General features: G+C 29.0%; 6 protein-coding genes across 7 annotated transcripts; 1 reads left to right on the top strand and 5 right to left on the bottom strand.

Annotated features, from left to right (window-relative positions):
- Positions 1-594: 594 nt before the first annotated feature.
- Positions 595-12,331, bottom strand: LOC130447820 (zinc finger protein 808-like). Its single transcript, XM_056784852.1, has 5 exons — positions 11,989-12,331; positions 10,447-11,904; positions 4,642-4,829; positions 2,952-3,252; positions 595-2,297 (listed from the first exon to the last, which is right to left on the bottom strand). The coding sequence occupies exons 1-5, from the start codon at positions 12,248-12,250 to the stop codon at positions 595-597; spliced, it is 3,912 nt and encodes a 1,303-aa protein (XP_056640830.1). The 5' UTR covers positions 12,251-12,331.
- Positions 6,114-10,402, top strand: LOC130447540 (zinc finger protein OZF-like). Of its 2 annotated transcripts, XR_008910258.1 has the most exons (3): positions 6,151-6,543; positions 7,548-9,011; positions 9,951-10,402. XR_008910258.1 is itself a non-coding variant. In XM_056784414.1 (2 exons), exons 1-2 carry the CDS (start codon positions 6,255-6,257, stop codon positions 8,672-8,674), a joined length of 1,416 nt encoding a protein of 471 aa, XP_056640392.1. In that variant the 5' UTR covers positions 6,114-6,254; the 3' UTR covers positions 8,675-10,402. The 2 variants fall into 2 exon arrangements, 1 of the variants encoding a protein (XP_056640392.1); XM_056784414.1 differs by having other exon boundaries at positions 6,114-6,543; positions 7,548-10,402.
- A 925-nt stretch (positions 12,332-13,256) lies between the features above and the next one.
- On the bottom strand, positions 13,257-15,071 carry LOC130447522 (zinc finger protein OZF-like). Its single transcript, XM_056784388.1, has one exon. It carries the CDS (start codon positions 14,986-14,988, stop codon positions 13,321-13,323), a length of 1,668 nt encoding a protein of 555 aa, XP_056640366.1. The 5' UTR covers positions 14,989-15,071; the 3' UTR covers positions 13,257-13,320.
- A 783-nt stretch (positions 15,072-15,854) lies between these two features.
- LOC130447521 (gastrula zinc finger protein XlCGF57.1-like) lies at positions 15,855-18,707 on the bottom strand. Its single transcript, XM_056784386.1, has one exon. It carries the CDS (start codon positions 18,528-18,530, stop codon positions 16,713-16,715), a length of 1,818 nt encoding a protein of 605 aa, XP_056640364.1. The 5' UTR covers positions 18,531-18,707; the 3' UTR covers positions 15,855-16,712.
- Positions 18,708-19,420: 713 nt separating this feature from the next.
- On the bottom strand, positions 19,421-24,259 carry LOC130447516 (zinc finger protein OZF-like). The gene is made up of 2 exons (XM_056784382.1): positions 23,902-24,259; positions 19,421-23,726 (listed from the first exon to the last, which is right to left on the bottom strand). The coding sequence occupies exons 1-2, from the start codon at positions 24,182-24,184 to the stop codon at positions 22,387-22,389; spliced, it is 1,623 nt and encodes a 540-aa protein (XP_056640360.1). The 5' UTR covers positions 24,185-24,259; the 3' UTR covers positions 19,421-22,386.
- Positions 24,260-25,164: 905 nt separating this feature from the next.
- Positions 25,165-27,053, bottom strand: LOC130447519 (zinc finger protein OZF-like). Its single transcript, XM_056784384.1, has 2 exons — positions 26,695-27,053; positions 25,165-26,582 (listed from the first exon to the last, which is right to left on the bottom strand). Exons 1-2 carry the CDS (start codon positions 26,969-26,971, stop codon positions 25,282-25,284), a joined length of 1,578 nt encoding a protein of 525 aa, XP_056640362.1. The 5' UTR covers positions 26,972-27,053; the 3' UTR covers positions 25,165-25,281.
- Positions 27,054-27,302: the final 249 nt, after the last annotated feature.

Here is a 27,302-nt window from a genome sequence, read left to right as displayed (position 1 = left end):
TCTATGGGTTTTTGAAAAGAAGACGTTATACGTCAAATGTCAAAACGAAATTCAAATGGAACGACAGTTAATTTGTAAAATTGTTTGAAGAGGTCGTATATTTTTTTCAATGGGCATTTGTTTAGATAATATAAACAATTCGAAGTTATTTTTAAAATGAAATGGAAGTTTTCCAGGAAAAGACATATCATAATTTATTGTTGAATGCAAGCTGCTTGGAAATAAAAGTAATTTGTGACATACAAGGTAATTTTTTGTATATTTATCACTAATAAAAATTATTAGTTCAAATAATAAATAAAACAAATTGTTAATTACAAAAATATATTAAATATTATTTGATTACATAAGAGATATTTTATTATTTCTAAAGTATATTTGATTTGAAATGTAAAATAAAAGAAGATAAATATCGCTGATTGTTACTAATTTTCAACAAGATTTTGAAAGATCAAATGCAAAAGAGTGTGCTCGTAATTAAAAACACTACTACAACGAGAAAATGCATTATACATGATGCAATAACATTATTAAAAAAATCAATTTGTTTTCATTTATTTCAAGTTATTAATTTAAGGTGAACTAGAATTACCCTTATGTCAGTTTAATGTTGTGACTGTTAAAATGTTTATTCAAACTTTTTTTTTGTAAGAAAGTTTTTAAACAAACATCACATTGAAATGTCTCTTTACCAGTGTGATTATGATAATGAGCACTTAATTTACCTTTCCGTGCAAAAGTTTTTGAGCAAATGTCACATTGGAATGGCTTTTCCCCAGTGTGAATACGAGAATGTGTTTTCAAATGAATGTTCTGCGAGAAAGTTTTTGAACAAACATCACATTTAAATGGTTTTTCTCCAGTGTGGGTACGCATATGTCTGGTTAAACTGATTTTCCTTGGAAAATCTTTTGAACAAATGTCACATTTGAATGGATTTTTTCCTGTGTGAATGTACATATGAACTTTCAAATGACCTTTAATTGGAAAAGTTTTCCAACAAATGTCGCATTTGTATGGTTTTTCTCCAGTGTGAAAACGATAATGTGTGTTCAACTGACTTTTATATAAGAAAGTTTTCAGACATATATCACATTTGAAAGGTTTTTCCTCTGTGTGACTACGCAAATGTACCTTCAAATTATGTTTTTGTGAAAAGGATTTCAAGCAAATATCACATCTGAAAAGCTTCACACCTGTGTGATTATGCAAATGTCTAATCAATTGGATTCCTTTCGAAAAAGTTTTGAAGCATATTTCACATTTGAATGGCCGCTCCCCAGTATGAATACGAAAATGTTCATTCAATTTATTTTTATTTGAGAAAGTTTTTGAGCAAACATCACACTTGAATGGCTTTTCTCCCGTGTGAATATGAGAATGTTGATTTAATTTATTTTTCTGTGGAAAAGTTTTCGAACAAATGTTACATTTGAATAGCTTCACTTCTGTGTGACTACGCAAATGTGTAATCAATTGAATACCTTTTGAAAAAGTATCCAAGCATACATCACATTTGAAAGGCTCTTCTGCTTTACTACACAAATGCATTTCCAAATTGCTCTCTTGAGAAAAAGTTTTTGGACAAACGTCACATTTAAATTGCTTTTCTCCTCTGTGAATACGCAAATGTCTATTCAAATTAGTTTTTTGTGAAAAATATTTTGAACAAATGTGACATTTGAATTGATTTTTATTGTGGTAAATATGCGAATGGTTTTCCAATACACTTTTCTGTGAGAAATATTTCAAACAAATGTGACATTTAAATGGATTTTTATTATGATAAATACGTAAATGTATGTTCAGAGATTTTGTCTGTGAGAAATATTTTGAACAAATGTCACATTTGAATAACTTTTCGTGGCTATGCAAATGTGTGTTTAAATTTTTTTTCTTAGTGAAAGATTTTGAACAAATGTCACATTTGAATGGTTTTTCTCTTCTGCGAGTATTCGAATGTTCATTAGAATCATTTTTATTTGGAAAATTCGAATTATCATTAAAGTTGGATTGACATTTAGTTTCCTGGAACTCTAATTTCAATTCATCATCAATAACTTCAATTTCATCTTTAAGATTTCTACAAAAGTCTGTATGGAAGATTTTTCTTTCGATTTTATTTCGTTTTTTATTGTGAGATTTAATCTTATATAATTTATTCCATTTTATACAATGAGTTGTATAAAAGTGGCATAAAAATTCGACTCTATTTATATATAAATTTCCACAAGATCCACATATTACGACTCCTGCAATTGGTTTAATATATTTGTCATTTCTAAGCTGTCCTGTAACTGTTAAAGAAAACTTTAATCAGTTTAATTAATTAATAGAATTTATATAAAAAAAAAATACAAAAAAACCTTTATGAAAATTGGTATTTGGGCCAATTTTTATGAAATTTGATAGTTTAAAGCAAGATGATTAAAAGTCTCTCCCACCCCCAATGAAGTGTCCTAGGGTACTCAGAAAGAAGATGAAGTGGAGGAGTTTCAGAAAAATGGCCGAAAATTCTTACGATATCCTTGGACTCTTCAGGGATAGTTTTGAAGGGGTTAGGGGGTTTTTGGGGCCTCGTTCCCATCATTGAGCCATGTTTCAGAAAAACTGACCAAAACCCCTCCTCTTATGGTACCCTTGAACTTTTTAGAGGTAATTTTGGGGGGTTTTGTGCCCATTGAGACTTTTAATCAGCTTGCTTTGAATTTCTAACTAATTCTCTTTCTTTCAGGGTACCTTTGGGCACTTCAGGGGTAGTTATGACAGGATCGGGAGTTTTTTGGGGTTTCACAAACAGTGTTTTCAATAGAAACAATAGTGGAGGAAAACAAATACAATAAGTTATTGAAAAAAGTGAAGATTTTCATTATATCTCCTGTTATGCTTAGTATGATTTGCAAATATTAATATGAATAACATCTAAGAAAATAAAAATTTGTTCAACTCACTTTTTAATTTGAATAACCAACCATGAATAAATTTTAAATATTTTAGTTTGTTTCTAAGATTCCTTCTTGATTTAGCAGCATATATTAACTTTTCAACTACTCCGAATGTATTTGAATCATTTTTTTCTTGTTTCATTGGATGTATACTATTTTTTTCATTTTGAATTTTAATCGTAGAAACTTTGTCAATCGGCTCTTGTTTAACTACCGAAAGAAAATTTTCCTGTATATCGATTTCTGCCTTAAAAACTTTCTGTTCCATATCCACTAAACCGTTAGGTAATTTTACAGAAAGCCTGTTTTATTTTAATTTTTACAATTATTACAATCACCTATTCTTAATAGTTAGTTTTCTTATACTTAATAGCGTTAGGTTAGTGGTTTTATACTTAGTTTTTAAACAAAATTTTTTTTGACAATTGAGTTTTTAAAAAAAAGAAGAGTCGATTAATATAGTTGCGTTCAGTAATGCTGTTGGCGATTTATATTCAGTGATCTTAGGTTGCACAGATTTATCATGATAATTGCCGAACTTAAATATTAAACTGAGTCAGTTCTTATGCATTGGGAGTATTTATTTTATATATATGAAAACAACACACAAGTATAAACAACTGTCTAATAAAATTACTAATTGATAAGCGTTGAAATGTCAAACGAAACGTCAAAAGTCAACACAAATTTGAGAGTTCTCTTTAAGATTTAGAATAGAAAGATTTCACTCAGAGTAATCAAAAATGTTTATAACCGAAAAAAAAAAGAAAAATGTATAATCTTTTTTACATACACACGAATTCGCTAATAAATACCTAGATTTTAAAAGGCATAAATAATCTTCATCTTGAATTGCATCTATATGTTGATAATTGAATTTCAAGTAAACTTTTAATATAATAGTTTGTCTAGTTCAGCCATTCAATTTATACCTAATAAAAAAATATTAATAGATTAATTACATTGTTAATTTTTAAAACAAAACGACTTTAAAACTTCTTAAATATATTTTCCTTTAATTATTTCAAGCATTTGCTCATCATTTTTTTGATCTCTCTTGGTAACGCTTCATTTAAAGATTTAATATACTCGAATTACCAACCTTTGATGATAAAAAAGAAGGAGAAATTAGTATTTCTTTAACCAACTACAATCATGACGCTTCATGTTTGATTAAAAAAGTTGATTAATTTTTACCACTCAAGAACCATAATTTGGTGTTTCCTGGTGTTTTTATCTGAAATAATAACATCCTAGATATTACTAGGGTGTTTCAGTTTACTTTTTTAAGAAAAAGAGACAGTAAAAACAAGCAAGCTGAGTTATATAATATCGGATAAAATTGAAAGCGCAAGTAAAAATGTTTGATCCTACCTCATATATCTTTAAATATTATTTAGTAACTTTATATGAGGTTAACAACGTTGTATCATTGCTAAATCCGCAATTTGTACAATTTGAATGGCTTTTTCCCTGTGTGACTAAGCATATGTGTATTCAATCAAATTATGACTATTAACATGGGTACAGAAATCATTTTTCTGCGAAGAAAACATTAAACAAATGTGTGTTAGTGATTGTTACTGTGAGAAAGTTATAGTGAAGTGAAAAAAGTGATATCAGATACTTTCCACCTCAGTTATTGAGTGATTTTCTATTACAATCACTTGGTTTTCGAAAATGTACTCCAACAAACCTTACATCTGATTAGCTTTTCTCCTGTATGACTTTGTAAATGTTTATTTGAGCTAAGAATTTGGACCTTGTGCTCTGATATACTATTATCAATTTCGATATGTTTCAACTCCACTTTCAAGTCATGTTCAGCTATTTCGATTACCCTTTTTGCATATTTCCTGAGAATACTGAGTTTTACAACTTGTTCTGGATTTAAAATGTTTTATGGAAATTTAATATAGTAATTTATTATTTTCCAAATATTGATTGGTGGTAACATGTCAAAGAATTCTATTTGTGTGTTTCGTATCCCAACGAGAATAAAAAATTTAAAGAATCTGTGGATTTATATACGATTTAAAACGGTGAAACCAAATATACTGCAAAAAATGGCTTCAGAAGATGTTACAGAAATCTACGAGTTGCTGTTGGAAGATTTTGAAAAACTTTTGTAATATTTACTTAATTGTACTTCTTAATCAAAAATAAATAAAACAAATAAAAACATTAGTTTTTTCATTCAAACAATTCTATGGAGGGAAAGTTTTGAAAATATTATTAATTAGTTATCTGTACCAAAATTTTCATACTTAGTGAGCCTAAAATCGTTTTAACACTGATTTATGGTACTATATGTTTGAGGATAGAAAATTATTTTATTTTAAAATCTTACTGACAATAATATGTATATAAATAATTTTATTTACATAAATTCACATGGAACTAAAGTTGTCTTCTATTTTAACAAAATTATTAAAATAATTACCAAAAGAACGAGATGAAGTGAAAACAGCCCATAGGATCTGTTTTCAGTATAATGCTTAACTGATTTATCTTCAATCAAATGACTTCAAATGAATTGATTTCATCGGATTTCTACTGAAGCCAAAAATTTTCATAAAGTTTTTAAAAAGAAACAAAATTATAATATTTGGAGCATTTAATTCTCAAATATGTTGACTGTGATTAGGACGTCTTTGATTTTTAGTTTATTGTGATTCATATTATTACTTAATACACTTTCAGAAATTCCTCAATATTTTTTACGTACATAAATAAAATCATCGTAAATATAAATTTCTTCCTTAATGACTTGTTGCTCTATATTGCTTTCCTTTGAATGATATTTATTACATAAAATAAATGACAACCGTAATAAATGCTTCTTCTTTTTTTTATTCAATCTGTATGGCCTCGTCATAAGACAGGAAGATATATATATATATATATATATATATATATATATATATATATATATATATATATATATATATATATATATATTATAGCCAGTGTAACATTGTAGAATGATAAAAATACAAAATCGTCATCTGTATTTATATCATTGATTTTATTGTTTTATTTCGTTAAGAAAACCTTTAAGAGTAGGTTTAAGAAAACGTTAATACAGATGAGAATTTACTGGTATTATTTTTATCCAAATATTCGTTAAGTGCGACAACGTCGTAGTGCAAATGACATTTGGCATCTGACTTTAGCGCTATGGTGGTTTCTTAAAGGTTTTATGTTGAAGTAGGTTGTAAACTTATGTTGATGAGTTTATTTATAAAATTTCATGGTTAAATAAAAGAAATAATATTTAAAAGTATTTGTAATCATCTACATATTACAATGGAAACATACCAACCCATGGAAAGAGTTATTAAGGATGAAACAATAGACATTTTTGAAAATTCTCTTTGGAATACCAAAATAAAACAAGAATTTTATAATGTAGCTCATAGTGGCCTTAATCTAATCAAACAAGATTCAATTGACGATTTAAATGATGATCAAATATTTGAAAAATATGAAGTTTCAGTAAAAACTGAAAGTGATATTCCCAATAACTCTAACTTATGTTTCAATGAAAAGAAGTCTAGATATTCAAAATTGAACTCAGATAGAATCAAAATAAAAGGTTAGTTAATAAATTCGTTATTATTGTTTAGATTTTAATAGATAAAATGACTTACGTGATGTTCGTACATTATACAGGGTATAGTCGTGTTTGTTGTCAAAAAGGGATTTTCAAGTATCTCATACTATTATTGATCGGATTGTAGTGGGAAAAGATATTCCTTGTTAAAAAGGTTTTAGCAATTATCTGTTATTGGTCAAATTTTAATAAAATAAATTAACTTATGGGCTAGACGTATGGCTGTAGGGTTTGGTATGTAAGATGGAGTGGGGGTGGAGACTCTAAATATGAATGTACCCTGGGTTATCAAACCTGTAAGCAGAATTATGTATTTTAAATAGTGATTTGGGTACGCAAAAGTCGATAAAGGTACTTGGCTGCGTGTCCTCTGAGGTTTTGGGTTCAAATAAAAAAAAAAACATTTTTTAGGTTAGCTTAAGTTTGTTCTAGGTGTAGTTTCAAACTGTCGTGAGTTATTTCAAGCATTTTCTTTTCAAAATTTATGCGTTTTTTCGATTCAATACCTTTTTTGTTCAATTACAGTTGTAGATTCAATTTTTCATAATTCCTCTTCTTTTTTATTTGCATAATGAATGGTGGCACCTTTTGACTCCTCACCTCCAACCTAACCTATATATCAAATGTCATCCATTTCCGTTATTGACATGATCCGGAAGTCTTACCGACACTCACGTGTCATTTGTACATTATACAGGGTATAGTCAAAAAGGAATTAGCACTTATGTCTATTATTATAGGTCGGATTGTAGTGGGAAAACCGGTACAAAGACACTAATATGAGGTTCGTTCGTTGTACAGGATAAAGTCGTGATGAAATATATTCGACAAGCATTAGTAATTATTGGCATTTTGAAAAAACTCTTAGACAGTTTTATTTTGGGTACCATTCAAAATTTCATACTAAGGACTTTTTTGAAAGATGTTTATTTCATCTTCTAGAATGATTTGAATTTTGAAAAATGACATCAATTTTTTAATTATAGGTTCGTTAATAAAAAGGACAAAATTAAAACACAACGTGTACAATGGAATTGCAATTTGTGATGTTTGTGGTAATATGTATACAAAGCAAACAGACTTTTTTCATCATTTGTCAACAAAACATCTCGTAATACAGAAGAAGTTACGTGTTATGAAAGCGAAAAAGTTGAAAAAATCGCTTCATCACACGAGGCAAAAACCATTCAAATGTGACATTTGTTCGGAACAATTCCCAGACGAAGTAGTCTTCAATAGACATTCGGTTTGTCACACAGTAAACAAACCTTTCAAATGCGACATCTGTCCAAAGTCATTTTCACATAAATGCCATTTAAATAGACATTTACGCGGTCACGCTGGATATAAACCATTCAAATGTGATATATGCTCGAAAACGTTTTCTCAGAGGGGGCATTTAAATGCCCATTTACGTTGTCACACCGAAGAAAAGCCTTTCGAATGTAACATTTGCCTGAAGTCATTCTCACGAAAAGAAAATTTGAATAGACATTTGTATAGTCACACTGGAGAAAAGCCGTTCAAATGTGATGTTTGTATGAAAACTTTTTCTCAAAAGGGGCATTTGAATGTACACTTGCGTTGTCATACAAGAGAAGAAAAATTCAAATGTGACATTTGCTTGAAAACATTTTTACACAAAGGTCATTTGAATATACATTTACGCCGTCACACTGTAGAAACACCATTCCAATGTGACGTTTGCTCAAAGCTATTCTCCTATAAATGCTACTTAAATAGACATTTACGTTGTCACACTGGATACAAACCATTCAAATGTGATGAATGTTCGAAATCTTTTTCCCAAAAAGGGCATTTAAACGCACATTTACGTTGTCACACAAGTGAAAAACCATTCGAATGTGACATATGTTTTAAATCGTTTTCACATAAAGGCCATTTGAATATCCATCTGCGTCGTCATACAGGAGAGAAAACATTCAAATGTGATATTTGCTTGAAGTCGTTCCATCAGAAAAGTCATTTAAATAAACATTCGTATATTCACACCGAAGAAAAACCATTTGAATGTGAATTTTGTTCGAAATCTTTTTCACAAAAAGGATATCTTTATAAACATTTACGTTATCACACAAATAAAACTATTTAATATGTCATTTGATGGCAATTATTTGCATAAATTCTCATATACTCAAATTATCAGTTTATCTAATTTTTGATGAAAATTGTCAGTAATTCGAACTTAAAAGATCGAATTGAATCAGAAAAAGAAGACGAATGTATTGACAGTTGACGTTTATAGATGACAGTAGAATGTTTATATTGAAATATTTTTAATTAAAGAAAATACTACAAAAATAAATTCAAAAAGAGTGTATAAGAATACATAGAATATTAAAAAAATTATCAATTTTCGGTTTTAGTTAAAGCAAGCTACACTTCGTGCAATGCATTGTTTTGAAAATAATATTGCTTTTAAAGTAATGGTATGTACATTATTTGTTTCATATTAAATATGTAACTGAAAATTCTTTCTTCTCATACATTTGAAAATGGTATTCAAAATAAACAACTCCATTAATAGCAGCATTTTTGAATTGAATACTGTTTTTTCAACAATTTTCTGTAACTGAAACTACTATTTCTGGCTATGATTACAAATAGTTATAATCTAGAAAGTCATGTCGTTATTTATTAACCAATTATTGTATTTAGATGTTATATCAGTGATTTATTCAGAAAAGTTTTTGTTAGTTCAATAAATAGTATAATTTGAATGATCTAACATATATTTATTTTGTATAAAAACTGGTTATCTACTCGATTGATTTCAAAAATGTAGTGCAATGAGTTGAAACTATCATGTATGGCTACGCTAATATATAATTTTTTCAAATAGTGTCAATTATTATGAAATTAGAGCCAATTATTGTGAGTTTAGCTGTTTTTGGTTTCAGTTTATTCAAAAGTGGTTTCTTTTTAATGGTAAACCAATAAACCAATCTGTCTGGTTACTAAAATTTATTTAGCCCTCTAAATCTCATGAGAAAGTGGGCCCAACGGGCCAAACACTGCTCTGAATAATCAATTCGTTGTTGTTTTTGATCGACTGTGAGTAAATACGAAATCATCCTTCCAATGAATTGAAACTTGGCATTTCATTCAAACAAAACTTGTTATTTTTATTTTAATGTATTCAATTAGTTATCTCATGATAGGATATAGGAAAATTAAACACAAAGGCGGCACTTTTACTAAATCTTTATCTACTACGACCTTTACAAAACAAAATCGATTTTACATACCAAATATTCGTTATAAAGGTTGCTTTATTGATAATTGTAAGTGTATAAAACGTTATTGACCTGACCCATTACTACCAGTTGACCATCAAACGTTAACTGATACACATCTTTGTTAACAAGAAACGATAAACGCGAGGTGTGTCTAGATAGTCAGCTACTAGCCCCAAATTAACCCCAGCCCGTCTACAATATGACACGAGATTAGACTAAATGGACTGACAAACAATGAGTCGAAGACGTGGCTGCATAATAGCGATAGACGAGGACGAGTTTACAGAAGAACTGGAGGAAGATTTGCGCAGTGTTGCATAATAGAAAACGTGGACAAGCATCTCAATGGAGGCAATCAAAACCAGATAACCAGTACTATTTAGATACAGACAGATGTTTTTCAATGTCACAGTTACCAGGAATAGTAACGTAACATTGCTCAATAATTTTTTTGTTATCATTTGTTTGAGTAAATAATAAAAAGTCAAAGTGTATTGTTTCTTTTCAATTGCAATTTAGGTGTGTGGGGCCATTGTGGTGATGAGATTGTCAGACAGCGGCACAGAAAAATTTTGTGACGATGCAAATATATTTTCAAAAACCAATTTGTGAGTTCAAATTAATTTTTTGTGAAAATTTGTATTGAAAGGCTTTTCTCTTGTATGACTCGTCATATGTGTGTTTAAATGACTTTTTTGCGTGAACTTTTTCAAACAAATATCGCATTTGTGAGGCTTCTCTCCTGTGTGATTAATCATGTGTGAATTTAAATTGCTTTTCTGTGTGAAAGCTTTCAAACAAAGGTCGCACTTGAAAGGCTTTTCTCCTGTATGGAGAAGCGCATGCGTATTTAAAACAGTTTTCCTTGAAAAACTTTGCAAACAAATGTCGCATTTGAATGGCTTCTTTCCTGTATGACTCAAAAAATGTCTGTTTAAATTACTTTTATGTGAAAATGTTTTCAAACAAATGTTACATTTGAGTGTTGATCCATTTGCTTTCTTCGAATCCTCATTTATTCCTGTGTCGACATTGTCAGTAGTATCGATTTTACATTTGAAAGGCTTTTGCCTTGTGTGACTTACCAAATGTGAATTTAAATGACCTTTTTGTGAAAATGACTTTGAACAAACGTCACATTTGAATGGTTTTTCACCCGTATGACAACGTGTGTGTGAATTTAAATTACTTTTCTGAGAAAACTGCCTCGAACATGTGTCACATTTAAAAGGTTTTTCTCCTGTGTGACTAAGAACATGTGTGTTCAAATGACTTTTGTGAAAAAACGTTTTCAAACAAATGTCACATTTGAACGGCTTTTCCCCTGTGTGACTGAGCATGTGTGATTTCAAACTTATTTTTTGTGAAAACGAATTCAAACAAATGTGGCATTCAAAAGGCTTTTTCGCAGTGTGATTGAACATATGTGAATTTAAATTGCTTTTATGTGAAAAAGCTTTCAAACAAACATCACATTTGAAAGGCTTTTCACCTGTGTGACTAAGCATGTGTGAATTCAAATTATTTTTTTGTGAAAACTGTTTAAAGCAAATATTACATTTAAAAGGCTTTTCCCCTGTGTGACCAAACATATGAGAATTTAAATGGCATTTTTGTGAAAATATTTTCAAACAAATGTCACATTTGAACGGCTTTTTTCCGGAGTGACTACGCAAATGTCTATTTAAACTGCTTTTATGTGAAAAAGTTTTCGGACATATCCAACATTTGAACAACTTTTCACTTTTTACAGAACTATTTAAATCACTCTCCTTTACCAAGAGCCTGAAATCCTCATTTCCATAAGTATTCCAACTATCTTTAAACTCTTCTGTCAATTCCCTTCTGGAGACTTCACATTCATCAAGATTTTTTGGAATACTCGTAATTCCCCTTTTGATATAACTCCTGTTTTTGTCATAAAATTTAATGCTATATAATTCATTTCGTTTTATACAATGGTTTGTAGGAAAATGATATAAAAATTCTAGTTGTTTAGTATATACATTTCCACAATATAGACATATCATCAACCCCATAGCATTTGGTTTGACATGTTTTCCATTTCTTAGCAGTTCTGTAACTGTCAAAGAATATTGGAGTCAATTTGGTGAATGTATGCATGCTACAGATGTAATACGTGATATATCAATTAAGTTTTACTCACCTTTAAATTTAATTTGTCTTTTATGGTTAACTTTCAAATTTTTTTGCATGTCTCTCATGTTTGGAGTTTTGATAATATCCTTAACTATTTTTTGTAGTTCAGCTGTATTTGATTCATCATTTATTTCTTGTTTAATTGAATCTTCACTTTTTATTTTTTTATTTGGCATTAGTTTCAGTACTTCTTCAATCGAGTTTTGCTCTATATTGCAAACAAAATTATCACTAACAATTATTTCGTCCTTAACAACTTTTTGCGCCATTTTCAATTAGTATATGATTGTATTAATTTCATAAGCAAAAAAAATATTCCAAATTTGAGTATCAAACTTTCTGAACTTACGTTGATAGTATTTTAACTTAATGATATATTAAAAGTCAAAACAGTTCTTCTTCTTTTTTATTATTGTGTATTGTAAAGTCACCTTGGAGCAAATATTGAAATATAAGGCATAATTCTCTATTTCCAAACAAATTGGTGTAATTATTTTTTATCAATATCAAGACTACTTTCAACCTATTGGTTCAGTCATCGAACTCGATAATAACTTTGGAATTTTTCCAATATCAGTTTAAATCAATGTTTTGATCAAATATATTAATGCTGAATTTTTCGTAAAATAAAGCAATAAACAAATTTTGAATAACTCAACATAAAAGACTCAATATATTCTGAAAAAGAAGAGGAACAAGATATCAGTTAGATTCTTGAAACTAAGAGAATAATTTGAGATTTACTTAAACTATTTTACGGCTATTATATTGCTAAGAAATGGCTTCTGATGAATGCAAAAAAAAGATACCCTTAACTTTGTCAAAACTATCGCTTTCTGTTTTAAATAACCGGAATTCAAACTTGTATAATTTCCGAAAAACTTGATCCAAAATAGGTTTAACTGTGAATGTTAATTATTTTGTTGGTAGCTTGGATCCCATATAAGAGAGGCATATTCCAGTTTTGGAAAAACGAATGCATAAACACGTTGACTGCCAACTATGAAATGATTTACTGACGAATTTTTTTTACATAATTGAACAAAAAAATATAGTTTTTAAAAGCCTGCATTTTGTATACCTTTCAGTGACAACTATGTAGTTAAATTAACATTTTAATGATAAATGAAATTGTGAAAGTGGCTTCTGCAGTCAATGTGTTGAAAAGTAGCTGTCGAAAATTCAGTTATAAAGTTACAGTGTGTTAACTGTTGATATAAATAACATACAGTATGATGGTTAAAAAGAAATATTTCAAAAATAAGAAGAATTATATATTTTGAAAATGTTTATTTAGTTTTCTGTTTGACATTTTTTTATTTAAATTGAAATGAGTTCTTCAAGTGTGTTTAAGCGAATGTGTATTTAAACTACTTTTCTGTAAAAAAGTTTCCATACAAAAATCACATTTGAATTTTTTCTCCCCTTGATGAATGAGCATATGAGAATTTAGAGAACTTTTATGTGAAAATGTTTTAAAACAAATGTCACATTTTAAAGGTTTCTCTATAGTGTGACTGCGCAAATGTTTACTTAAACTACTTTTTTGTGGAAAACTTTTTGTACAAATGTCACATTTGAATGGTTTTTCTCCAGTGTGACTGTTTAAATGTGACTTTAAATTAACTTTCTGTGCAAATGTTTTTGAACAGATTTCACATTTAAAAGGCTTCTCGTCTCTGTGACTTAATGAATGTCTGTTCAAACTACTTTTTAGCGAAAAAGTTTTTGAACAAAGCTCACATTTGAAAAGCCTTTCCCCTGTGTGAATTACCATATGTGAATTTAAATAACTCTTTTGGGAAAATGTTTTTAAACAAATATCACATTGGAAGGGCTTTTCCTCTGTGTGGCCGAGCAAATGTCTGTTTAAACTATTTTTCTGTGAAAATGTTTTTGAGCAAATGTCACATTTGAACGATTTTTCACCTGTATGAATGAGATAATGCAGTTTCAAGGTTGTTTTTTGGGAAAACGGTTTCATACAAATATTACATTTAAAAGGCTTTTCTGTTGCGTGACTGATTTTATGTCTGTTTAAAACATTTTTTTGGGAAAACATTTTCAAACAAATATCACATTTGAAAGGCTTTTCTCCTGTGTGAATGAGCGTATGTGAATTTAAGTAACTCTTGTGTGGAAAAGTTTTCAAACAAATGTCACATTTGAAAGGTTTTTCTTCTTTATGAACATGCGAATGCATGTTTAAACTACTTTTACGTGAAAAAATTTTTGAGCAAATATCACATTTAAAAGACTGTTTTCCTGTATGAATTTGTAAATGTATATTCAAACTACATTTACGTGTGAAAGTTTTAGAACAAATGTTACACTTGAACGGCCTTTGTCCTAAGTGACTAAGTATATGAGATCTTAAATGATTTTTTCGTGAAAATGATTTTGAACAAAGATAACATTTAAATGATTTTTCACTTATATAAGACTCCATTGATTGCCGATTTGTATCACTTATTTTTGAAATCAATTCTTCATCTATACATGTCCTAAAATCGTCTTCTTGTAGCTCTGTTGCTAATTCATGTTTAACAACTTCAATTTCATCTTTTAAGTCACTTTCCACAACATCAATATCATTTCCAGAATCACTTTTATGAATAAATTCAGTCTTTCTTTTTATATAATGATTCCTTGAAAAATGACATAAAAATTCGACTCGCTTTGTGTATAAATTTCCACAATAAACACATATTATAATCCCTTCAATAGTATTTTCTTCAATACATTTCCCATTTCTTAACAATTCTGTAATTTTTTTCCATATAACATTCAAACATTTAAATTTATTTTGTTTATTAAAAACGTCATTTTTTGTTTTAACTGGAATCATGAATTTTTTATTTATTCGAAATCTATCAGAAACTTGTTTACATGGATGTGTTATATTCCATTTTACATCTACATCTTCAATAAATTCTTGTTTTACAACTCCATTCCAAAGACAATCATTGTTAATAACTATTTCTTTCTTTACAATCCTTTGTTCCATTTCTTTACGTCTAGACTTGTATTCATAATAATAATGGCATTTCGGAAACTAAAATCTGGTTAATACGACTATAATCTGAATGTTCGGTAAGTAATCCGGATCACTTTCACTTACGAAATTGAACGAAGTGACTTGAATCTCAATGTAGATCAGTTTCATATGTCAAAATTTATCAATGAAAATAAATTAATTCTTAATAACGATCCAATTAAATTTCCATTTTTTTAAACTTGGGTTATTATGCTTTTTAAATTTTCTGCATAATAAAAATCTATTGTTAATATTGATACTTCTTAGTTAAGTTCTTTATTACAGAAAAACCATAAATATATCAAGTGAAAAATCACGACATAAAATAGAATGCACTATTCAAAAACTCCAATCAATCGGCAATCGATGACCTATCTCATCCAGGGTTATATATAAAACTGAAGTGAACAATCTCGTGGCTGTTATCTTGCAATGAAATAGCTTTTGATTAAACAGAAAAAGAAGATATATTTGTAATTGTCATAAATGTCACTTTACTTCAATTTTCATTCATCATTCAAGATAGTTGTTAGTCCACCCTTCTATGCAAAACATAATTTTGACAATTCATGGCCTTTATTTGAAGTAATGTAAATACAATAAAAGTTTTGTGAACGCGCCTAACATTTCTTGAAAAAATAACCTAATCATTAAAAAGTTCCTTCTAAAAAATTTGCTTTTTTATTTTTTACATTCTGTTTGCAAAAAGCCCTGGTCAGATTATTAAATATTAAGAATTATACTTAATGGATGAAAAAATGTTTCATACAATTATTCAATTCATGTAAGTACAATGTAATAGTTAGAAAGAGGTAGATACATTAATGAAACACTTATTTGTTTTTTTTTAATTTATTGTAAATAAAAAACTACTTATACATATAAAGTTACAGAATTATGTTAGAAGGAATGATTGAAGAATTTTTTGTAATTCTAGATTCAATAATAAAATTACATAGAGCTATAATATTTTGTTGTGCAAAACCATGATAATTCAAAGACTTTGCTAGGTATAAGTTTATGTACAAATATCACATTTCATTGGCTTTTCTGTTGTGTGACTGTTTGAATGTTAATTTGAATCATTTTCCTGTGTGAATTTTCGCAAATAAATGAACGGCTTATCGTTTTACTTCTTAGACCTCTTTTATATCATTTTGCTGATAAATTATATTTATTTTAAATCTCTTTGGATTGAAATTTCGTTTGAAAAAAGCACTAAATCTTGACGTTTCGACCTATTTCGGTTTTTATGAAAAGTCATATTTTGAAGTAGGTTAAAACGTTATGAATTTATGCTTTTAAACGAATTTTTAATTAAAAGAGATTTAAAATCGAGATAATTTATCAACAATAACATCGATTTTTCCTTCCTTATTACCATCAGAATATCGAGATTTTCCGTTTATTGAAAACAGAAAAAAAAAATACATGAAACATATTTCCCAGAACAACGGTTTGATCTAGTCCGAAAATAAAATAAAAAAAATCGATTCAAAATGATACTTAGTTCCAAAATTGATCATATAAACCTCGATTCATTCTTCTATGTTTAAAAATTTGTCTGAATATATTTCTGTATATATTTTATACAGTAAACCAAATGTCTATATACATGCACTTTCAAGGTTATGTTTACTAACGAACCAGAAACTTTTTTAGTTTGTTAGAATATATTTTGTGACTTAGACCCCTTATTGCCCCAAGGTTTCCAAATGTTTAACAGGCTTTTGGTCTTGGTGACTCAGTAAATGTCTATTCAAACTAGTTTTTAGTGAATAAGTTTTGGAACAATTGCCACATTTAAAAGACTTTTCCCCTGTGTGAATTGTCATATGTGAATGTAAATAACTATTTTTTGAAAATTTTTTGTAGCAAATGTCACACTGGAAAGGTTTTTCCGCTGTGTGACTAAACAAATGTCTGTTGAAAGTATTTTTTTGTGAAAACGATCTCAAACAAATGTGACATTTGAAAGGCTTCTCCTCTTCGTGACTAAATAAATGTTTGTTTAAACTATTTTTATGTGGAAATGTTATGAAACAAACGTCACATTTGAAAGGCTTTTTATCTTTGTGACTCACCAAATGTCTGTTCAATCTACTTTTTATTGGAAAAGTTTTTGAACAAAGGTCACATTTAAAAGGCTCTTCGCCGGTGTGAATAAGTTTGTGTGAATTCAAATAACTTTTTTGTGAAAATGTTTTCAAACAAATATCACATTGGAAAGGCTTTACTTCTGTGTGACTAAGCAAATGTCTGTTTAAAATATTTTTCTGTGAAAACTTCTTCGAGCAAATGTCACATTTAAAAGGCTTTTCTCCAGTGTGAATTAAAATATGCGAATTTAAATAACTCCTCTGTGAAAATGTTTTTGAACAAATATCACATTGGAAAGGCCTTACCTCTGTGTGACTAAGCAAATGCCTGTTTAAAATATTTCTTTGTGAAAAAGTTTTCATACAAATATCACATTTGAAAGGCTTTTCCTCTGTGTGACTAAACGAATGCCTGTTCAAACTATTTTTTCGTGAAAATGTCTTCGAACAAATATCGCATTTAAAAGGTTTTTCTCCAGTGTGAATTACCATATGTGAATTTAAATAACTTTTATGTGAAAACGTTCTTAAACAAATGTCACACTGGAAAAGCCTTTCCCCTGTGTGTTTAAATAAATGTTTATTTAAACTACTTCTACGAGAAAAACTATTTGAACAAATATCACATTTGAAATGCTTTTTTCCTGTGTGAGTTCGCAAATGTGTATTCAAACAACCTTTACGTATAAAAGATTTACAACAAATGTTACACTTGAATTGCCTTTCACCTTTATGACTAATTATATGTGAAATTAAATGACTTTTTCGTGAAAATGCTTTTGAACAAATATAACATATGAATAGCTTTTTATCTTTATGAGAATGCACTTGTTTGTTTGAATCACTTACCTTTGAAAACAATTCCAAACCCCTATCTGTATGTGTCTCAAAATCGTCTTTTTGAAGCTCTGTTTCTAATTCGTTTTCCACTACTTCAATTTCATTTTTTACATTATTTTCCAATATACTAATATCAATAGTTTCATCTTTAGTAGGATTTTTATCAATAAATTCAGTTTTATATAATACATTTCTTTTTATACAATGATTACTTGAAAAATGACATAAAAATTCGACTCGTTTTGTGTATAAATTTCCACAATAAACACATATTATAATCCCAGAAACAGTAATTTTTTTAATACATTTCCCATTTCTTAACAATTCTGTAATTTTTTTCCATATAACATTCAAACATTTAGATTTATTTCTTTTATTGTGTTTATTATCATTTTCTGTTTTAACTGGAATCATGTATTTTTTATTTATTTGACATCTATCCCAGTCTTGTTTACTTGGATGTGTCATATTCCATTTTTCATCTATATCTTCAATAAATTCTTGTTTCACAATTCCATTCCAAAGACAATCATCGTTAATAACTATTTCTTTCTTAACAACCCTTTGTTCCATTTCTTCACGTATAGAGTTTTATTTATTATAATAATAATAATGAAGTTTGGTCAATTAAAATCGGGTTAATATGATCATGATTTCCATGTAATCCGAATCACTTTCATTCAACATCACCTCAGATCACACCCTAAGATATGCAAATCACTAAACTCAACAGTTGCGTTCGGTAATTTTGTTCGTGAAACAGAACGAGGGATTTGTTTCACTTGATGTACAGATTGATCGTGGTAATTGCCGAACAAAAAAACTTGAACTACTTAGAATGGTAACTGGGACACGTAGAGAGGATGCCTTCTGATCATTACCCGCGGTATTAATTATTATTTAATTTTTTCTGAAAGTATTAATTAATCCTATTTGTTTAAATATGTGTCCTAGATCTACCACATTTTTCGCATATAAATTTAAATCAGCGATTCAGTTACGTCTATGATTTTGGTGACGCAAATTCTTAGCTGTTATATTGCAAAGTGGATTCTGATGGAATAAAAAAGAAGATTCGGTTATATGTCATAATTATTTGAACTGAGCATAAATGTTTATTAATCTTACATCTGATTATTCAGGCGTTCTGAGCATAATCATATTCGCTATAATTTTTATTAGTTGAGATTATGTTTATCATTTATAGTACTTCAACTAGATACTTTTCTGAATTTGTCTATCACAAGTTCGAAAAAAGCCCATGTAAGACTTTAATGTATTGAAAATATAGATTTTTAAATATGTAACTTAAGTTTGTTGTGTACAATTCAATTCATTCAATTGTGTTAACATCTGAAGATCTCAATGGTCTAAGTCGGTAAAACACCATTTATTAGGTTAAAGAAATTTTGAAGTATAAATATACAATGTGATGGCTAAAAAGATACATAAATAAAACTCAATTAACATAACTGTTTATATTTAATTTAAATGAAAGATTACAAAAACTTATGAAGCTATAAAACACTGTTGGAAATAAGCATTTAGAATTTTTTTTGTATTGATTCAAAAATTATAAGGGGAAAACAATATTTATTACAGTTTGTGGTGTTGAATTATTGTTCTATGTTTGTGGGACCATTTTTTTATGATTCAAAACCATAATAATTTAAGATCCAATTCTAGTGTGAATTTTCATATGCTTTTTCAAATTCCTTTTCTGAGAGAAATATTTCATACAAATATCACATTTGAATGGTTTTTCTCCTGTGTGGCAAAGCGAATGTATATTTAAATTACCTTTCTGTGCAAATGTTTTGAAGCAAACTTCACATTTAAAAGGTTTTTCAACTATATGAAGTAGAGAATGCATATTTAAGCTACATTTTTGCGAGAAAGTTTTCATACAAATTTCGCATTTGAATGGCTTTTCCTTCAAGTGACTGACCATATGTAAATTTAAAGAGCTTTTGTGTAAAAACGTTTTTAAACAAATATCGCATTTGAAAGATTTCTCTCCTGAATGTATTCGCAAATGTTTATTCAAAGTACTTTTTTGAGGAAAAGTCTTCGTACAAATGTCACATTTGAATGGCTTTTCCTCTAAGTGACTGAGTACATGCGAGTTTAAATGACATTTTTGTAAAAATGATTTGAAACAAATGTTACATTGGAAAGGTTTTTCTCCTGAATGATTACGTAAATGTGTATTCAAACTACTCTTCCTCAAAAAAGTTTGTGAACAAATGTCACATTTAAATGGCTTTTCCCCTGTGTGACTAAGTAAATGTCTGTTGAGATTTCGTTTGTGTGAAAAACTTTTCAAACAAATATCACACTTAAAAGGCTTTTCCCCGGTGTGGCTGAGCATATGAGAATTCAAATGACTTTTTTGTGAAAATATTTTTGAACAAACATCACATTTGAATGAGTTTTCTCCTGTGTGAATTCGGGAATGTGAGTTTAAATTAGTTTTCTGTGGAAATGTTTTTAAACAAATGTCACATTTGAATGGTTTGTCCTCTAAGTGAATAAGCAAATGTCTATTTAAACTACTTTTTAGTGAAAAACTTTTCAAACAAGTGTCACATTTGAATGACTTTTCTCCTGTATGGAAAAGCAAATGTGACTTCAAACTACTTTTCTGCAAAAACGTCTTTGAACAAATGTCACATTTAAACGGTTTTTCTTCGGCATGACACATTGAATGCCTGTTCAAACTACTTTTTCGTGAAAAAGTTTTCGAGCAAACGTCGCATTTGAATGAATTTTCCATTTTATGAAGAAGTGAATGTAAATTTAAACTAGCTTTATGTGAAAATGTTTTTAAACAAATGACACATGTGAAAGGTTTTCTCCCTGTGTGACTGATCATATGTGAATTTAAATTACTTTTCTGCGAAAACATTTTCATACAAATTTCGCATTTGAAAGGTTTTTCTCCTGTATGACTGAGCATATGTGAATTTAAGTAACTTTTTTGTGAGAATTTTTTTGAACAAATATCACATTTGAATGGTTTTTTTCCTGTGTGAATATGCAAATGTAAATTTAATGAACTTTTGCGAGCAAAAGTTTTAGAACAAATGTCACATTTAAAAGGCTTTTCTCCTGTATGAATTAGAATATGTGAATTTAAATGACTTTTTTGTGAAAATGATTTTGAACAAATATAACATAAGAATTGCTTTTTACCCTTGTCAAACTGCTCTTGTTCATTTGAATTACTTACCCCTGAAAACACTTCCATGCCCCCATCTAAACCTTTCTCTGTTTTTAATTTTTTTCCATCTTCTACAATAATATTCCCCAAAATACTATTACCAACAAGTCTTCTTTGGTGATAACTTTTATTTTTATGGTGAAATTTAATCCCATAAAATTTTTTTTGTATTATATGATTTGTTGTAAAGTGGCACAAAAATTCAACACGTTTTGTGTAAAAATTTCCACAATATACGCACATAACAATCCCAGCAATAGTATTTAGTCTAATATATTTCCGATTTTCTTTCAATCTATTTCTTTTGCATATAACATTCAAATATTTGGTTTCATTTTTATAATATTGATTATTGAAACTGTCTTTTTCTGCTTTAACTTCAACCATACATTTTTCATCTATTTGGAACTTATTCTTTGACTCATCAATTATTTCTCGTTTAATATCATTCATATTTATAGCTAGCGCTGGATCTTCATCAATAAATTCTTGTTTAACATCATTGTTATAAACATATTCATCGTTAATATCTATTTCTTTCTTCACACATTTTTGCTCCATTTCTTTATGTGTAAATAATAATCATATGGAGGGTTATAATAAAACTAAGATAGGTTTTACACGATATTTATGTGAACGTTCAGAAAGTAATCGCTGTCATACAGTAACTGAACGAAGTGATTGAGAATACTAGTGTATGAATAGTATAAAGTTTAGAATTCCATTATAGTCAGACAGGACCGGCTTGAGGACCTATGTTGTTGTTCATAAATTTGTGGTGATTTTATTGTTTATATTCGCCAGTGTTTTTCTTTGCTTTTTTTATTATTATACAAACAAAAATTTCATTTATCTTTATATATTTCCTTTTGTTATAAGCAAATTTTCTATTATAGTTATAAATTCGTATTTTCTATTTATTTGTGGAACAGAAAAGTTCCTGTTGGGTTATATTTAAAAAATATATATAAATTCAGTTTTTTTAGCTCCTTTTTAATCAAATTTTAATACTCTGGAGTATTTTTTTAGATTTGTTGTGATTTTAGAAAAACCGGTAAAAATCACCAGATGTCTGTGGTGGTATCCTGACTAAGGGAGGTTTGTGGTTAAGGATTAAAAAAAAAACAGTTTTCTAAACAATTCCGTAATTTTATAATATTATTGGCAGATAATATAAATTAAATTGTAAAGCATAACAATCTCAACTCAAGAGCCATCTACTGGGTGACTATGCACATGTTTATTCAAATTCTTTTTCCGTGAAAAAGTTTTTGAACAAATGTCACACTTGAATGGCTTTTCCCCTATGTGACTAAGCATGTGTGAATTTAAACTACTGTTATGTAAAAATGTTTTAACGCAAACGTCACACTTGAAAGGTTTATCTGCCGTGTGAATGCGCGAATGTCTCTTCAAACTACTTTTATGCGGAAAAGATTTCGTACAAATATCACATTTGAATGGTTTGTCCTCTGAGTGACTGAGCATATGTAAATTCAAATGTCTTTTTTGTGAAAATGTTTTCGAACAAATATCACATTTGAAAGGCTTTTCTCCTGTGTGAAGAAGCAAATGCATATTCAAATTACTTTTCCTTGGGAAACTCTGTAAACAAATGTCACATTTGAATGGTTTGTCCTCTGAGTGACTGAGCATATGTAAATTCAAATGAATTTTTTGGGAAAATGTTTTCACACATATGTCACATTTGAAAGGCTTTTCTCCTGTGTGAAGAAGCAAATGCTTATTCAAATTACTTTTCCTTGAAAAACTCTGTAAACAAATGTCACATTTAAATGGCTTTTTTCCAGTGTGGCTTAACATATGCGAATTCAAGTTACTTTTTTGTGAAAACGTTTGCGAACAAATATCACATTTAAATGGCTTTTCTCCTGTGTGACTATGAATATGCGAATTCAAATTACTTTTCTGTGAAAATGTCCTCAAGCAAATGTCACACTTGAATGGTTTTTCTCCTGTGTGGCTAAGCATATGTGAATTCAAGTTACTTTTCTGGGAAAACGTTCTTAAACAAATGTCACATTTAAATGGTTTTTCCCCTGTGTGACTAAACATATGTAGATTTATATAACTTTTTTGTGAAAACGTTTTTAAACAAATTTCACATTTGTATGGCTTTTCCCCAGTGTGATTTAACAAATGTCTGTTTAAACTACTTTTACGTGGAAACGTTTTTGAACAAATGTCGCATTTAAATGACTTTTCACCTTTCAATTTTCTAATTAAATTGCTCTCTTTTGAAAACGATTTTACATCTTCATCAACGTATGGATTGAAATTATTGGTAAAGCTGAACTCCTGCAACTCTGGTTTAAATTCAGTTTCTAAAACTTCATCTTTCACCTTCTTATTGTAACTAGTTTTGAAGTGAAATTTATTCATATTTATTTTTTTTCTCTGAATACAATGATTTGTTACATAGTGACAAAGAAATTCGTCTCTTTTTGTGTATAAATTTCCACAATATAAGCATATCATTAACCCCAAAACATTTGGTTTTGTATATGTCCCATTTCTTAGCAGCCCTGTAATAATTAATAACAATGCTGACTTTTTCACAAATTTGAATTAAAAAATCTACGAAGTAAGCTAACTATATATACTTGTAAACAATATTAGTTTAATATACAGATTAAGAAAACTCCCATTAATCTATTTCTCCATAGAAAAGTATAACAAGAAAGACAATAAACAACTTACCTTTTAACTTAATTCTTCTTTCACAAATCACTTTTAAATACTTGAATTTCTTTCTACTTTGGTGTTTACTAATAATTTCTTTTTTTCTTTTAATTGCAACCATACGATCCTCAAATGTTTTGGATGTATTTGAATCGCCAATTATTTCTTGTTTAATTTCATTGGTACTGTTCCATTTCTCATTTACGTAAGTATCTTCCTCGAGTAATTCTTGTTTAATATCTTTATTCCACATATAATAATCGTTAATAAATATCTCTTTTTTTACAACCCTTTGCTCCATTTCGTATCAGTTGTATAAAACTTGATAATGGAGTATTTATAATAACTTTCTTCCTCTATTTCTTTATCGTGCACTAAATTACCAGGGTAAGTTAGACATCGTTTCTTTATGTTTTTATCTATGGATTATGATAATTATTTGTGATAAGACCGTCTCTGAGGTATAAAAAGAAGATTTTGAAATCATAACCTTAGACATCTTAATATTTTAGCAAAATTCCTGAAGTTACGATGTTTGTTCTAACGCGGTATTTTAAGTATATTATAAAGATTTTAAAAAAAATTGTCGAACCGAACTGCTTATGGAGTTCTAGTGGTCATATAATTGCAGAATTTTGTTATTTTTCTAATCTAACCACCTCTAAATGCAACAACAAACGCAGCGAGACTCTAAAGAATGTAGTTGCATTCATGTTCATGCTAACAGTGGGCTGCGCAAGACACTGAATTAAAGGGTCACAATAACTCCCGGAATTTTGGCAAAAAATCGGCTCTGGTGTTCTGGATCCCCAAAAGATAAATCAAGGTCTAGATTACGCTCTGAATCTGCCAAACTGGCTTCAAGATGCAGACCTCGTTTAGGTACAGGATCGAGGAAGTGTAGATAACGTTCATGTTCTATAAAATCTAGATACCATTGGGGTTCGAGAATATCGAGATCACGGTCGTGCTGCAGAAAATCTAGATCGGGTCCTAGAAAACCGGACTCTAGATCGCGATCTGGTACAGTTTAATTAGAAAATGAAGGAAATATAAATACGGTTGAAATATAACACTTTGCTGTAATATATTTTCTGGATGTACTTTTCATTTTGAAATTGGTATTGAAATTATTTCAACAAACAATGTAATTCATAGCGAATTATTTACGTTATCAATATTTACATTACCTCTGAAAATGGTAACTTTGTTATTGAAACAGTGATGATTTTTTAAAATAATTGTAGGTTAGGATCTTATAGGAAAATGAATAAAATAAAATTTGAGTTTTTTTTTCTATGGATGTATATTTTTTATGAAAACAATTTCATTAATATGGGTTTTCTATAACATGAGTGTGTGAATGTGTGGTCAATTGTATTTTCTGTCTGAAAGTTTTCAAACGTCACATTTGAACTGCTCTTCCCCTATGTGACTAAACGAATGTTTATTCAAACTGTTCTTCCTTGAAAAACTTTTTTGACAAACGTCACATTTGAATCGCTTTTCTCCGGTGTGACTATATAAATGTCTATTTAAATTATTTTTTTGCGAAAAAGTTTTTTCACAGATATCGCATTTAAATGGTTTTTCCCCAAAATGGGTTTGTAAATGTGTGGTCATTTGAATTTTATGTAAGAACGTTTCTGAGCATATGTCACATTTAAAAGGCTTCTCTCCTGTGTGTATACGTGAATGTGAAATTAAACTAGCGTTCTGTGAAAAAGTTTTCAAACAAACGTCACACTTGAACGGCTTTTCTCCAGTGTGTCTACGCATATGGGTATTCAAATTATTTTTCTGTGTAAAAGTTTTCAAACAAATGTCGCATTTGAATGGCTTTTCCCCTGTGTGAATACGTAGATGTGTCATTAAACCATTTCTATAGGAAAATGATTTCGAACAAATGTCACATTTGAATGGTTTAGTCCCTGTGTGACAACGAAAATGTTTGTTCAAACTATTTTTACAAACAAAATATTTCGAACAAATATCACACTTGAATAGCTTTTCTCCTGTGTGTCTGCGTTTATGTAGAATTAAGTTGTGTTTATAGGAAAACGGTTTCAAACAAACATCACATTTGAAAGGCTTTTCCCCAGTGTGATTAAGAAAATGTTTGTTCAAACTAGATTTACGTACAAATACTTTCATACAAACATAACATTTGAATGGCTTTTCACCAGTGTGATTATACAAATGCCTATTCAAATTGTTCTTTCTCAAAAAAGTTTTTTCACAAAAGTCACATTTGAATGACTTTTCTCCAGTGTGAATACGCAAATGACTGTTCAAATTCCTTTTACAAGTAAAAGATCTCAAACAAATAACACAATGTAACGGCTCTGATTCTATACTACTATCCAAATGTATATTTGAACTACCACCCTCTACAAATGATTTCACACCCTCATGTACATGTGAGCTCAAGTTATCAGTGACATTAAACTGATTCGTGGCTTCCACTTTCACTTTATGTTCAACTAATTCTAATTCATCTTTTACATTTACAAAATTTCCAGGAATACATTTATCGTTTTTATAGTGTAATTTAATCTTTTTTCGTTTTATAAAATGATTTATTGAAATATGACATAAAAATTCAACTCGCTTCGAATATAAATTCCCACAAAACACACATATCATTAACCCCAAAGCATTTGGTTGAATATATTTTCCCCTCCTTAGCAGTCCTGTAACTGTTAAAGAAAACTATAGGTTAAAAAAATCTTGCACCCAATTATCAAATAAAAAATTAAATCGCAATATGAATGTACCTACTAACGAATTACAAAACCCAATCAAACTCACCTTTTGATTTAGTTCGCTTTCCACGATAAATTTTTGTATACTTCAATTTGTTTTTAATGGTAGTTTGTGTACTAAAAATGTTTGAAGCTGCATTTACATGATGATTAAATATTCCAACTGTTTTCAAGTTATCATTTATTTCTTGTTTGATTGAATGTACATTTACATTTCGAATGTTAAACACAGATAATTCGTCAACTAATTCTTGTTTCACATCAATATTCGATAGGAAATCATCGCTGTTATCAATTTCTTCTTTAACATTTTGGATATCCATTTCTTTCTCAATAACCTTTCATAACAATAACAAAAGTAAACTATGTAATCAAGATCTGATCTGACCAATAGAAAGTATTACAATCAGATGCTATAGCTGTGTTCGCGTATGTGGTTCGGAATCAGTTTAGAACCGTGCCCGGAACGAGATTTTTATCACAGTACAAAATATTCTAAATGTTTAGTAATTGGTATCCACGATTTTCACACTAAATTTTGATACTAATAAACTATTTATACGTTAAAATGTAGAAAAGTATAAAAACCACAAGTTCCACTTGTTCATAAGGACTAATCATAGACAACAATGTGATGGAAATTAATAGATTTCG

This window comes from Diorhabda sublineata, chromosome 8, assembly GCF_026230105.1.
Source record: "Diorhabda sublineata isolate icDioSubl1.1 chromosome 8, icDioSubl1.1, whole genome shotgun sequence".
NCBI classification, from domain to species: domain Eukaryota; kingdom Metazoa; phylum Arthropoda; class Insecta; order Coleoptera; family Chrysomelidae; genus Diorhabda; species Diorhabda sublineata.
Note: the sequence above shows the minus strand (reverse complement) of the source record. Positions and strands in the feature narration are given on the sequence as shown.

Excerpts from the sequence above, each read along its gene's own strand:
- LOC130447522 (XM_056784388.1), bottom strand. The coding sequence starts at position 14,988 with ATGGAACAAAGGATTGTAAAGAAAGAAATAGTTATTAACAATGATTGT.
- LOC130447521 (XM_056784386.1), bottom strand. The coding sequence starts at position 18,530 with ATGGAACAAAGGGTTGTTAAGAAAGAAATAGTTATTAACGATGATTGT.
- LOC130447516 (XM_056784382.1), bottom strand. The coding sequence starts at position 24,184 with ATGGAGCAAAGGGTTGTAAAAAAAGAGATATTTATTAACGATTATTAT. Across the intron at positions 23,727-23,901 it reads AAGAAGAATTAAGTTAAAAG|GGCTGCTAAGAAATGGGACA; the intron begins GTAAGTTGTTTA and ends TAATTATTACAG.
- LOC130447540 (XM_056784414.1), top strand. The coding sequence starts at position 6,255 with ATGGAAACATACCAACCCATGGAAAGAGTTATTAAGGATGAAACAATA. Across the intron at positions 6,544-7,547 it reads AGATAGAATCAAAATAAAAG|GTTCGTTAATAAAAAGGACA; the intron begins GTTAGTTAATAA and ends TTTTAATTATAG.
- LOC130447519 (XM_056784384.1), bottom strand. The coding sequence starts at position 26,971 with ATGGATATCCAAAATGTTAAAGAAGAAATTGATAACAGCGATGATTTC. Across the intron at positions 26,583-26,694 it reads AAAGCGAACTAAATCAAAAG|TTACAGGACTGCTAAGGAGG; the intron begins GTGAGTTTGATT and ends TTTCTTTAACAG.
- LOC130447820 (XM_056784852.1), bottom strand. The coding sequence starts at position 12,250 with ATGGCGCAAAAAGTTGTTAAGGACGAAATAATTGTTAGTGATAATTTT. Across the intron at positions 11,905-11,988 it reads AAGACAAATTAAATTTAAAG|TTACAGAACTGCTAAGAAAT; the intron begins GTGAGTAAAACT and ends ATTCTTTGACAG. Across the intron at positions 2,298-2,951 it reads TTGGTTATTCAAATTAAAAA|TTACAGGACAGCTTAGAAAT; the intron begins GTGAGTTGAACA and ends TTTCTTTAACAG.